This window comes from Hemibagrus wyckioides, linkage group LG28, assembly GCF_019097595.1.
Source record: "Hemibagrus wyckioides isolate EC202008001 linkage group LG28, SWU_Hwy_1.0, whole genome shotgun sequence".
Lineage (NCBI taxonomy): Eukaryota > Metazoa > Chordata > Actinopteri > Siluriformes > Bagridae > Hemibagrus > Hemibagrus wyckioides.
This window is the reverse complement of record NC_080737.1, coordinates 2,543,155-2,557,023: the sequence shown is the minus strand read 5'-3', so window position 1 is coordinate 2,557,023 and position 13,869 is coordinate 2,543,155. Positions and strand designations below refer to the sequence as shown.

The window sequence follows — 13,869 nt, the reverse complement described above, 5'->3', positions numbered from 1 at the left end:
ATGATGTTAGTGATGATGTTAGTGATGATGTTAGTGTTAGTGATGATGTTAGTGATGATGTTAGTGATGATGTTAGTGTTAGTGTTAGTGATGATGTTAGTGTTAGTGATGATGTTAGTGATGATGTTAGTGATGATGTTAGTGATGATGTTAGTGATGATGTTAGTGTTAGTGATGATGTTAGTGATGATGTTAGTGATGATGTTAGTGTTAGTGATGATGTTAGTGATGATGTTAGTGATGATGTTAGTGATGATGTTAGTGTTAGTGATGATGTTAGTGATGATGTTAGTGATGATGTTAGTGTTAGTGATGATGTTAGTGATGATGTTAGTGATGATGTTAGTGTTAGTGATGATGTTAGTGTTAGTGATGATGTTAGTGATGATGTTAGTGTTAGTGATGATGTTAGTGATGATGTTAGTGATGATGTTAGTGTTAGTGATGATGTTAGTGATGATGTTAGTGATGATGTTAGTGTTAGTGATGATGTTAGTGATGATGTTAGTGATGATGTTAGTGATGATGTTAGTGATGATGTTAGTGATGATGTTAGTGTTAGTGATGATGTTAGTGTTAGTGATGATGTTAGTGATGATGTTAGTGATGATGTTAGTGTTAGTGATGATGTTAGTGATGATGTTAGTGATGATGTTAGTGTTAGTGATGATGTTAGTGATGATGTTAGTGATGATGTTAGTGATGATGTTAGTGTTAGTGATGATGTTAGTGATGATGTTAGTGTTAGTGATGATGTTAGTGATGATGTTAGTGATGATGTTAGTGATGATGTTAGTGATGATGTTAGTGTTAGTGATGATGTTAGTGTTAGTGATGATGTTAGTGATGATGTTAGTGTTAGTGATGATGTTAGTGATGATGTTAGTGTTAGTGATGATGTTAGTGTTACTGATGATGTTAGTGTTACTGATGATGTTAGTGATGATGTTAGTGTTAGTGATGATGTTAGTGATGATGTTAGTGTTAGTGATGATGTTAGTGTTAGTGATGATGTTAGTGTTAGTGATGATGTTAGTGTTAGTGATGATGTTAGTGATGATGTTAGTGATGATGTTAGTGTTAGTGATGATGTTAGTGATGATGTTAGTGATGATGTTAGTGTTAGTGATGATGTTAGTGATGATGTTAGTGATGATGTTAGTGTTAGTGATGATGTTAGTGATGATGTTAGTGATGATGTTAGTGTTAGTGATGATGTTAGTGATGATGTTAGTGATGATGTTAGTGATGATGTTAGTGTTAGTGATGATGTTAGTGATGATGTTAGTGATGATGTTAGTGATGATGTTAGTGATGATGTTAGTGTTAGTGATGATGTTAGTGTTAGTGATGATGTTAGTGATGATGTTAGTGTTAGTGATGATGTTAGTGTTAGTGATGATGTTAGTGATGATGTTAGTGATGATGTTAGTGTTAGTGATGATGTTAGTGATGATGTTAGTGTTAGTGATGATGTTAGTGATGATGTTAGTGATGATGTTAGTGTTAGTGATGATGTTAGTGATGATGTTAGTGTTAGTGATGATGTTAGTGTTAGTGATGATGTTAGTGATGATGTTAGTGATGATGTTAGTGATGATGTTAGTGTTAGTGATGATGTTAGTGATGATGTTAGTGATGATGTTAGTGATGATGTTAGTGTTAGTGATGATGTTAGTGATGATGTTAGTGATGATGTTAGTGATGATGTTAGTGATGATGTTAGTGTTAGTGATGATGTTAGTGATGATGTTAGTGTTAGTGATGATGTTAGTGATGATGTTAGTGATGATGTTAGTGATGATGTTAGTGATGATGTTAGTGTTAGTGATGATGTTAGTGATGATGTTAGTGTTAGTGATGATGTTAGTGTTAGTGATGATGTTAGTGTTAGTGATGATGTTAGTGTTAGTGATGATGTTAGTGATGATGTTAGTGTTAGTGATGATGTTAGTGTTAGTGATGATGTTAGTGTTAGTGATGATGTTAGTGATGATGTTAGTGATGATGTTAGTGATGATGTTAGTGATGATGTTAGTGTTAGTGATGATGTTAGTGATGATGTTAGTGTTAGTGATGATGTTAGTGATGATGTTAGTGATGATGTTAGTGATGATGTTAGTGTTAGTGATGATGTTAGTGATGATGTTAGTGTTAGTGATGATGTTAGTGTTAGTGATGATGTTAGTGATGATGTTAGTGTTAGTGATGATGTTAGTGATGATGTTAGTGTTAGTGATGATGTTAGTGATGATGTTAGTGATGATGTTAGTGTTAGTGATGATGTTAGTGATGATGTTAGTGATGATGTTAGTGTTAGTGATGATGTTAGTGATGATGTTAGTGATGATGTTAGTGTTAGTGATGATGTTAGTGATGATGTTAGTGATGATGTTAGTGTTAGTGATGATGTTAGTGATGATGTTAGTGATGATGTTAGTGTTAGTGATGATGTTAGTGATGATGTTAGTGTTAGTGATGATGTTAGTGATGATGTTAGTGATGATGTTAGTGTTAGTGATGATGTTAGTGATGATGTTAGTGATGATGTTAGTGATGATGTTAGTGATGATGTTAGTGATGATGTTAGTGTTAGTGATGATGTTAGTGATGATGTTAGTGATGATGTTAGTGTTAGTGATGATGTTAGTGATGATGTTAGTGTTAGTGATGATGTTAGTGATGATGTTAGTGATGATGTTAGTGTTAGTGATGATGTTAGTGATGATGTTAGTGATGATGTTAGTGTTAGTGATGATGTTAGTGATGATGTTAGTGATGATGTTAGTGTTAGTGATGATGTTAGTGATGATGTTAGTGATGATGTTAGTGTTAGTGATGATGTTAGTGTTAGTGATGATGTTAGTGATGATGTTAGTGATGATGTTAGTGTTAGTGATGATGTTAGTGATGATGTTAGTGTTAGTGATGATGTTAGTGATGATGTTAGTGATGATGTTAGTGTTAGTGATGATGTTAGTGATGATGTTAGTGATGTTAGTGTGTTAGTGATGATGTTAGTGTTAGTGATGATGTTAGTGAGTTAGTGATTAGTGATGATGTTAGTGATGATGTTGTTAGTGAAGATGTTAGTGATGTTAGTGTTAGTGATGATGTTAGTGTTAGTGATGATGTTAGTGATGATGTTAGTGATGATGTTAGTGTTAGTGATGATGTTAGTGATGATGTTAGTGATGATGTTAGTGTTAGTGATGATGTTAGTGTTAGTGATGATGTTAGTGATGATGTTAGTGATGATGTTAGTGATGATGTTAGTGTTAGTGATGATGTTAGTGATGATGTTAGTGTTAGTGATGATGTTAGTGATGATGTTAGTGATGTTAGTGTTAGTGATGATGTTAGTGATGATGTTAGTGATGATGTTAGTGTTAGTGATGATGTTAGTGTTAGTGATGATGTTAGTGATGATGTTAGTGATGATGTTAGTGTTAGTGATGATGTTAGTGTTAGTGATGATGTTAGTGATGTTAGTGTTAGTGATGATGTTAGTGATGATGTTAGTGATGATGTTAGTGTTAGTGATGATGTTAGTGTTAGTGATGATGTTAGTGATGATGTTAGTGATGATGTTAGTGTTTGTGATGATGTTAGTGATGATGTTAGTGTTAGTGATGTTAGTGTTAGTGATGATGTTAGTGTTAGTGATGATGTTAGTGATGGTGTTAGTGATGATGTTAGTGATGATGTTAGTGATGATGATGTTAGTGATGATGTTAGTGATGATGTTAGTGTTAGTGATGATGTTAGTGTTAGTGATGATGTTAGTGATGATGTTAGTGTTAGTGATGATGTTAGTGATGATGTTAGTGATGATGTTAGTGATGATGTTAGTGTTAGTGATGATGTTAGTGATGATGTTAGTGATGATGTTAGTGTTAGTGATGATGTTAGTGATGATGTTAGTGTTAGTGATGATGTTAGTGATGATGTTAGTGTTAGTGATGATGTTAGTGATGATGTTAGTGTTAGTGATGATGTTAGTGTTAGTGATGATGTTAGTGATGATGTTAGTGATGATGTTAGTGATGATGTTAGTGTTAGTGATGATGTTAGTGATGATGTTAGTGTTAGTGATGATGTTAGTGATGATGTTAGTGTTAGTGATGATGTTAGTGATGATGTTAGTGTTAGTGATGATGTTAGTGATGATGTTAGTGATGATGTTAGTGTTAGTGATGATGTTAGTGATGATGTTAGTGATGATGTTAGTGATGATGTTAGTGATGATGTTAGTGTTAGTGATGATGTTAGTGATGATGTTAGTGATGATGTTAGTGTTAGTGATGATGTTAGTGATGATGTTAGTGATGATGTTAGTGATGATGTTAGTGTTAGTGATGATGTTAGTGTTAGTGATGATGTTAGTGATGATGTTAGTGATGATGTTAGTGTTAGTGATGATGTTAGTGTTAGTGATGATGTTAGTGATGATGTTAGTGTTAGTGATGATGTTAGTGATGATGTTAGTGTTAGTGATGATGTTAGTGATGATGTTAGTGTTAGTGATGATGTTAGTGTTAGTGATGATGTTAGTGATGATGTTAGTGATGATGTTAGTGTTAGTGATGATGTTAGTGATGATGTTAGTGATGATGTTAGTGTTAGTGATGATGTTAGTGTTAGTGATGATGTTAGTGTTAGTGATGATGTTAGTGTTAGTGATGATGTTAGTGATGATGTTAGTGTTAGTGATGATGTTAGTGTTAGTGATGATGTTAGTGATGATGTTAGTGATGATGTTAGTGTTAGTGATGATGTTAGTGTTAGTGATGATGTTAGTGTTAGTGATGATGTTAGTGATGATGTTAGTGATGATGTTAGTGTTAGTGATGATGTTAGTGTTAGTGATGATGTTAGTGATGATGTTAGTGATGATGTTAGTGTTAGTGATGATGTTAGTGTTAGTGATGATGTTAGTGATGATGTTAGTGTTAGTGATGATGTTAGTGATGATGTTAGTGTTAGTGATGATGTTAGTGTTAGTGATGATGTTAGTGTTAGTGATGATGTTAGTGTTAGTGATGATGTTAGTGTTAGTGATGATGTTAGTGATGATGTTAGTGTTAGTGATGATGTTAGTGATGATGTTAGTGTTAGTGATGATGTTAGTGTTAGTGATGATGTTAGTGTTAGTGATGATGTTAGTGATGATGTTAGTGATGATGTTAGTGTTAGTGATGATGTTAGTGTTAGTGATGATGTTAGTGTTAGTGATGATGTTAGTGATGATGTTAGTGTTAGTGATGATGTTAGTGTTAGTGATGATGTTAGTGTTAGTGATGATGTTAGTGATGATGTTAGTGATGATGTTAGTGATGATGTTAGTGTTAGTGATGATGTTAGTGTTAGTGATGATGTTAGTGATGATGTTAGTGATGATGTTAGTGATGATGTTAGTGATGATGTTAGTGTTAGTGATGATGTTAGTGTTAGTGATGATGTTAGTGATGATGTTAGTGTTAGTGATGATGTTAGTGATGATGTTAGTGATGATGTTAGTGTTAGTGATGATGTTAGTGATGATGTTAGTGTTAGTGATGATGTTAGTGTTAGTGATGATGTTAGTGTTAGTGATGATGTTAGTGATGATGTTAGTGATGATGTTAGTGATGATGTTAGTGATGATGTTAGTGTTAGTGATGATGTTAGTGTTAGTGATGATGTTAGTGTTAGTGATGATGTTAGTGATGATGTTAGTGATGATGTTAGTGTTAGTGATGATGTTAGTGTTAGTGATGATGTTAGTGATGATGTTAGTGATGATGTTAGTAACGATGATTGTTTTCTCTTCGGTCTGTTTTCATATAAAGAATCTGTCTCGGGTTTAAATTGATGTTCAGTGAGACTTTACGTTTGATTCAGCAGAAAGAGCAGGGGGTTTTTTTTTCAACAAAAATTTCCTTGTCAGCATGAATCTGAGATTGATCTGAATTATATTTACGCATCAGTTGCATTTTGGCACTTAAATACGCATCATACTCTCTGCTTTAAATCCGATTAGTCTGCTGTGTGCTGTGTTCTGTCCTGCTGCAGTGATGGAACGTCATTTAATGCAGCCACTAGTGCGGTGATTAAACAGCAATTTCTAATCAAATTACATCTAAAGATGGAGATCGGTTTCACAGTCAGACTGCCTCTGTGTGTGTGTGTGTGTGTGTGTGAGACCATTCTAAACTTAGAAAACTAAACAAGCTCCCACTTCAGTCAACTGCAGAGAAACCATCATGTCTTTCATTATGTCTGTTGTTTTTTTTGGATTAAAGCAGCGTGCTCATTAATTCCTCGATAGGGTTCGGGAATCAGTTTTGGAAATCGGAAAAAATATTAGCTTTACCAAGCCACACACGCTGGACCGAGGTCAGATGAAGGGTGTGTACAGAATCAGGGATGGGTATAAAATCCAGCCGTCGTTAACATAGTAAAAGTTATGATAGAAGAATGTGAGAATCAGAGACGTGTGATTATGAATATTAATATAGCTAAGAGAAATAAACAGATATACACACTGATCAGCTATAACACTGAACACTGACCGGTGAAGTGAATAAGACTGAGTATCTCCTCATCATGGCACCTGTTAGTGGGTGGGATATATTAGGCAGCAAGTCAACATTTTGTCCTCAAAGTTGATGTTAGAAGCAGGAAAAATGGACAAGTGTAAGGATTTGAGAGAGTTTGACCAAAAGGGCCAAATTGTGATGGCTAGACCACTGGATCAGAGCATCTCCAAAACTGCAGCTCTTGTGGGGTGTTCCCGGTCCAAGGAAGGAACAGTGGTGAACCGGTGAGAGGGTCATGGACGGTCAAGGCTCATTGAGGCACGTGGGGAGAGAAGGTTGGCCCATGTGATCCGATCCAACAGATGAGCTACTGTTGCTCAAATTGCTGAAGAAGTTAATGCTGGTTCTGATAGAAAGGGGTCAGAATACACAGTGCAGGACGGGTCAGGACTGTTTAGGCAGCAAAAGGAAGACCAACACAATATTAGACAGGTGGTCAAAATGTTATGCCTGATCAGACTAAAGCTTAGCATTCCCACTGTGGGTGTTTAATCTTGTAGGTTCACCTCCTGAGTGTCAGCGAGGGCAGAGTTTAATACAATTAACCCAAAATCTACTAACATCGCAGCCGAGTATTTTCTTCCAAGCACTAGATGAAACCCAGGATCCTGACAAGGAACCATCTACCCAGACCCCAGCCTTTAAAAACCTGCACATCTATACAACATCTTACAACCAATGCAGTGTGACCACACACGTGCAGAGGAGCATGAGATGTGAGAGCTTTCAGGACTCTTCTCAGGAATGGTGTAACCACACCTAATGGATCATAATGGCATCAGTTATGTGAGTGGACATTGAGGAGTATTTTGTGGTTTTTGTTAAAACATGTAGATTGCAGTAAAACAATAAACATGTAAAAGTCCTGGTGAAGATCACTTCTCTGCTGCTGAGATACATTTTAGTGCGGAGAGAGATTTTTCTGTTTCCGCGATTTGTTTTTTTAGACATCTATTTTAAATCTACTGCCCATATTCTCCAGACTCTCCAGAAGGTTGCTCTATAGTTTAGGTGTAACATGGAGGGCTTGGGAAGGTCGTGAGACTCACATAGCTGAGTTTATTTACTAAACAAAAACAGAACAGGAAAAACGCTTTCTAAAGTCAACAATGTGTCCAGGGTCACACTATGATGGACAGAGAAATTTCCAAATAATCCTAAAAGCGAAGAAAAATGTAGACGCAGACGAATAGAGAGGAGGATCACAACCTTATAAAGAGCCAAAAGAAGCAAAGAAGTTAATTTAGCTGAAAACTGAAACCAAAAACTTTTAACCTCTGTGACCTGAACCTTCACTTTCACTACAGTTACACTAACCTGAGTCTCAGGCTCTGATGCTCTGCTCATGAGCCATGAAGCCTCTGATAGACTGCCTATAGTTTCCTGGATACAAGCTTCAGAATCTCTAAGCTTTTTAAAATCTGATTAGATCTCTGCTCGTCTCCATAGATACATAGATACAAGTTACTGTAATACTAATACTAACACTAATAATAACAATAATTCTTAATGTTTGACAAAAGTACTGCTTATTAGTAAAAGATTGATTCTTTGATTGATTCACTGATTCACTGATTCATTGCTTAATTGATTCATAGTTTGTCTCATCAATCAATTCATTTTAAATACATACTACAACAATGTCAGAATTCCACAATACACACACACACACGTTCCACAGATACACTTTCACATCCTCACATCCGCTTACCCCTCATCTACATACAACAGAAATAAAGCCACTCAGTACACTATAAACCACAGGGGCACGATTCCAGCAGCTGAGGAACGTGGGGCCTTCGAACATATGCGTAAACATGTGGCAAAGCCTTTTACACACACACACACACTCTTTCCATTAGGAACCCGAAGCCTTTCACACGCGACTCTTCCCACCAGAGACTCTCTGTCAGTGGGAATCTGTTTTCCTTTCTCAGGGTTTATTTTTTCTCTTCTTTCACGTGTCGATTTTCACTCACTCCAGGCCTCCTGTGCAGAGCTTTCGCAACGCTGTTACAGTCCTGGGGGTTAAAATCATTATGAGTAATAGGCGTATTCTAAAAGCATTTCATAATTCCGAATAGAAAATTGTTTATGTTCTTGATTCCTTCTCTGCTTTGGGGGAAAAATCTGCTCTTCCTTTATCTAAGTGGAGGATTTCTTCACCAAGCGCTGCCATTTAAATAGCTGAAAACTTTGCAGGATTGTTTTCGTGTCTGTTCGCAGTATGGATCTGATTTTGCTCTTCAGAATTCCCTCCAGTGAGAAAGCGTTCACAGTCGAGGGTGTTGTGAATTTATTTCTCAATCATTCTGAGGAATAACAGAAACAGAAACTTTTTCAGACTTCGTCACAGATCTGTTTCTCCCTCTCGTCTACTCTGGGCTTTCATTGTGCCCTTGTCAATTGCACAACACCTACACTTTGCCAAGTGACAGGATCTTGGGTCTGTGAGGGAGGAATTTACATTTTTATTGCATATTTGATAACACAACATCACTAGACATTCTGAGCTACACAACATGGCCGTTTTAATGCCACGTGGCTACTCATTTAGCTCAGAACTCTAACACTTGCTGGTCATCGTCAGTTAACTCCACTGAGACCTGCATACTTTCACAGATATGGCAGATGACCGAACAGCACTTTATTAGCTATAAGCAGTATCAGGAGTCTCAAGGCCATCTGGGGGCCCTGTAAAAATGTGTATAATGTCACTTAGGGACCTCAAAGGTTGACTAACATCCCTGCTATAACCACATGAGCATTCTAGTCCTAAAACCTGCAAACGATGATCACGTCAAAAGCCACTCGCAGAAAAGTGTCCGAGGTTGTGACTAGTGTAGAAGTGTTCTTCTAAGGTGGAAGGGGTCATGTCCTGAGAGAACAGAGCTGTAAAGAACCTACTACACCTTCTGCACTATCTTGATACCTCCATCTCTTCCCTTCAACATAACTTTACTTCCTTATTTATGGTGACGTTATTAATATTGCGACATTCCACTCAGTCTCTTTATTTTTCATTGTGTCTTTTCTAGATTCCTGATATTTCCAACCAATGACACTGAACCACAGTCTGACGTCACCATGGAATCAGACTCCTCCCTCAATCTGAGCACAGTCAGTGATCCGGCATCCCTGGACGAAGTCTCAAACCAGTCCTGCGATTTTCTCTCGCTCTCCATCTCTCACTACCAGAAGACCCTCATTCCTGTTGTTTACTTTCTAATCTTCATCCTGGGTTTCCTTGGGAACACACTAGCGGTGTGTGTGCTGGGGCAAAAGTCGCTGAGGTGCACCGTCGCTAACACGTACCTGTTGAATCTGGCCCTGTCTGACCTCGTCTTTCTTATTGGGCTTCCATTCTGGGCAGTGCATTACCTCCGGGATTATGACTGGCCATTCGGATGGTTCATGTGCAAGCTGTGCAGCTCTTTGACCTCGCTAAACACCTACGCTAGCATCTACTTCATCATGGGAATGAGCATCGATCGCTACCGCGTCATCGTCTACCCTCTGCAGTCGCACTGCACCGAGAGTGTGTATCACGCCAGGACCGTGTTTCACGCCAGGTGTGTGTGTGCCGTGATCTGGATCCTAGCGACTCTCACAACCATTCCGGCGCTTGTTTTCCGGGAAACGCATCACTCTGTCGAGTATAATATCACAGCCTGCGTGATGAAATACCCGAACAGGCACTGGCACGGGATGCTAACGCTCGCTAAGAACACCTTTGGCTTTCTGATCCCTTTTATAGTCATAGTAACGTGCTACAGCCGAATCAGGTGTCACTTGTTAGCGTCCCCGGAGTTGGTGGAACCTGATCCGTCACGTCTGGAGCGTGTGCGCCGCGTCGCATTGGCCATAGTCACGGCGTTCTTCCTCTGCTGGTTCCCATTTCACACGCTGTCCTTCATGGGTGTGTTGCAGGAGCTCGGCGTGAACTGGAGCTGTAACGTCCAGCAGGTGATGGCCGTCATGTTCGCTCCCGCGCTCTGCCTTGGCTTTGCCAACTCCGCCATCAACCCACTGCTCTACTGCTTTGTGGGGAACCGATTTCGCCAGCAGCTGCGCCGCCTCTGGGAGGCTAAAGTCCAGAAGATGGGAAAGCAGAGGAGTGACTCTGTCAGCATGCAGATCAGCTCCTTCTCACGAAAACTCAGCGACACCAAAGATACAATGGCTTCTGTTACTATTTAAACACCACACAGGATGGAACTTCAAGCTAAAGGTCATGCTGTTAACGACCGAGGCTAATGCTTTAGCCAGCTAGCAGAGATGTGACTGTCTCTAATACGGACACTTTTAAAGGAAGGTGACAGCAACCATGAAAATGACCAAAAATCTCAACATGTTTCTCGGATATTTTGGAAACCTTCATGATGACACCACACCAAACATCTGCAGGTTCAGCTAGGAAGAAGTGAACCCCAGAAGAAAGTGAACTCACGATCAGGACAAAATCAACACAAAATACTGACCTCTACCACCCTAGCCACCCCTTCATCCCCCTAACCACTCCGGCTCCACTGACCCCATCCTCCCCCTAAACCCCTCCTGCCCCCACCTGCCCCTTCCTCCCCCTAACCACTTCTGCCACAACTGCCCCTTCCTCCCCCTTCCTCCCCCTAACCCCTCCTTCCCTGCCCACCCCCTTCCTCCCCCTCCAACACATAAAGGACAGATGTGAAATGTGCATGTACTTGTAAACACTAACTTTCGAGTCTCATCTCTGTTACTCATCATGGTGGTCTCTAGAGGTGTGGAGGACAAACTGCAATACTGCCCCATGCAGAACAGGAGTGGACGCTTAACTCTCATTGGTTTAGAGTATCACACAGATCTAGATATATCTTTCCTCATGAATTGATGTGAAAGTAATCTAAGTGTATTCTTGTACTGGACTGAAAATGGTTCTTATTTAAGCTAGCAGCCAACGTAGTGCACTAAAATCCAGATAAGAGTTATTTAAGACACAAAAACATATATAGAAAAATATCTAAATATATAAAGGTTGCAATGTTTCATTTCCTTTTTTTAATGATTGAAATTATAACCTGAATCTATTTAGCATGTATCACGCACACTAGCATTTCAGGGAAGAGATGTTCTGCTAAATCATGCTAATGTTTAGAATGGTGCTTGTTCTTCAGTAAAAGCTGTGTAGAACTCAATAAAGAAGAAGAAGAAGAAGAAGAAGAAGAAGCTTTTATTATCCCCACATATACATTACAGCACAGTGGAATTCTTGTCTTCGCCTATCCCAGCTGAGGAAGTAGAGAGGGTTAATGGCCTTGCTCAATTGTCCAGTAGAGGCAGCTTGGTGATGCTCGAACCCCGATCTTCTGATCAACAACCCAGAACCTTGACCACTTGGGCTACCACTGCCCCTGTAAAAAAATGATAATAAAGGTACAAAGAAAAACACTGCACTACTGGAGTCTCTGTAGGTTAGAAGGATGTTAGCTAGCTGAGTGATGGGGTTGACACTCAGGTAAGAGCAGGAGTCGTGTGTTCACTCCTCCACTCATTCACTCGTCCACTCTTCCACTCACTCACTCATTTACTCATTCACTCGTCCACTCATCTACTGCTCTACTTGTTCACTCGTCCACTCCTCCACTTGTCCACTCATTCACTCATCCATTTGTCCACTCATTCACTCATCCACTCGTTCACTTGTCCACTCCTCCACTCATTCACTCGTCCACTCTTCCACTTGTCCACTCATTCACTCATCCACTCCTCCACTCGTTCACTTGTCCACTCCTCCACTTCTCCACTCATTCACTCATCCACTCTTCCACTTGTCCACTCATTCACTCATTTACTCGTTCAGTCGTCCACTCCTCCACTTGTTCACTCGTCCACTCCTCCACTCGTTCACTCATCCACTCCTCCACTCGTTCACTTGTCCACTCGTCCGCTCATTCACTTGTCCACTCTTCCACTCGTCCACACAGGCATCTGATACTTGAGCATTCTGTTTGGACAGAACGATTACACGGGCCGTGCAGTGCCTGGGGCCGCTAAGCTTAGGAGAATGTTAGCAATGTTACAACATTACACAGAATGCATTACATCATCGACCACAACTAGTGTACACACACACACACACACACACACACACACACAGCGCAGATAAGACCTCTCTGTAATAATAATCGGTGTTTTATAGACAGATTTAATGGTTTTGGGCTGCTTTTCTTGGCTGATCTGCTGGCAGTGTGTGTGTGTGTGTGTGTGTGTGTGTGTGTGTTTGTGTGTTTGTGTGTGTGTGTGTTTTCTTTTAGTCCTAGTATTAACCCTTTGTGGCAACAGTTTCTGGACAAACAAAAAAACAAACACCACTAATATGCTATGTTGTATAATATGATACAGTGTAGATTTTAAATGAATTTTAATAAAAGAGTATAAAGTATAAATAATATTATATAATATAATAAAATTTTTTTGCTGTAAAAAAACCCATCTTTTTATGTGAATTTTTTTTAAAAAGTTGGATTTCTGATTGTCGTAAAGAGGTTTCTGAACAGACGACTGACATACTGTGCATGTTCTCGTTACATCTAACACACACACACACACACACACACAGTTATTAACAAAACCACATACAAACACTTGAATTAAACAGAAATCTCCCTAACCCCGCCTCCGTAACACAGTAGTGCAGTCCAGCTCGGAGACTTTCAGCTGGTGGATTAGAGACTTTGCGAATCGTCTACATCCTGATCACACTGTGAGACGAGCTTCTGCTCCACTGCAGCTTCACAAACACTGAAGAAACGAAGAGTTTAAGCACATGCTGAGTGGAGTGTGTGTGTGTGTGTGTATGCTTAAAGTAATGCTGTAACTCAATAATCCAGAGCTCTGTAACAAAGTATTATTCATTTTATAATCCATTTTTATTTAAAACGATAAATAAAAATATTACACCAAAACAGTGCTAAATTCTTCTCTTTCACTTTTCCTGCAGCTGTATGTAATCCTGAACATTACAGTCTCTCCTGTGGTGGCTGTGTATGATGTATGTGTACAGACCCTTTTAGTGCCTTTAGTAATACGGACCAGTACAGAGACGGTTAATACGGACCAGTACAGAGACGGTTAATACGGACCAGTACAGAGACGGCTAATACGGACCAGTACAGAGACGGTTAATACAGTCCAGTACAGAGACGGTTAATACGGACCAGTACAGAGACGGCTAATACGGACCAGTACAGAGACGGCTAATACAGTCCAGTACAGAGACGGCTAATACGGACCAGTACAGAGACGGCTA

The 13,869-nt window shown here is 39.2% G+C and overlaps 1 protein-coding gene across 2 annotated transcripts in view; it reads left to right on the top strand.

The window, feature by feature from the left end:
* agtr2 (angiotensin II receptor, type 2) overlaps positions 1–13,538 on the top strand; it is a 14,654-nt gene extending 1,116 nt beyond the window's left edge. Inside the window, exons 1-2 of one of the 2 annotated variants that reach the window (XM_058383941.1) lie at positions 5,847–7,367; positions 9,620–13,538. In XM_058383941.1, the coding sequence (XP_058239924.1) occupies positions 7,354–7,367; positions 9,620–10,781 (1,176 nt within the window). In that variant the 5' untranslated portion in view covers positions 5,847–7,353 and the 3' untranslated portion in view covers positions 10,782–13,538. Of the gene's footprint in view, positions 1–5,846; positions 7,368–9,619 lie in introns of those variants that run through there. The other variant, XM_058383942.1, reaches the window with a different exon arrangement.
* Positions 13,539–13,869: the final 331 nt, after the last annotated feature.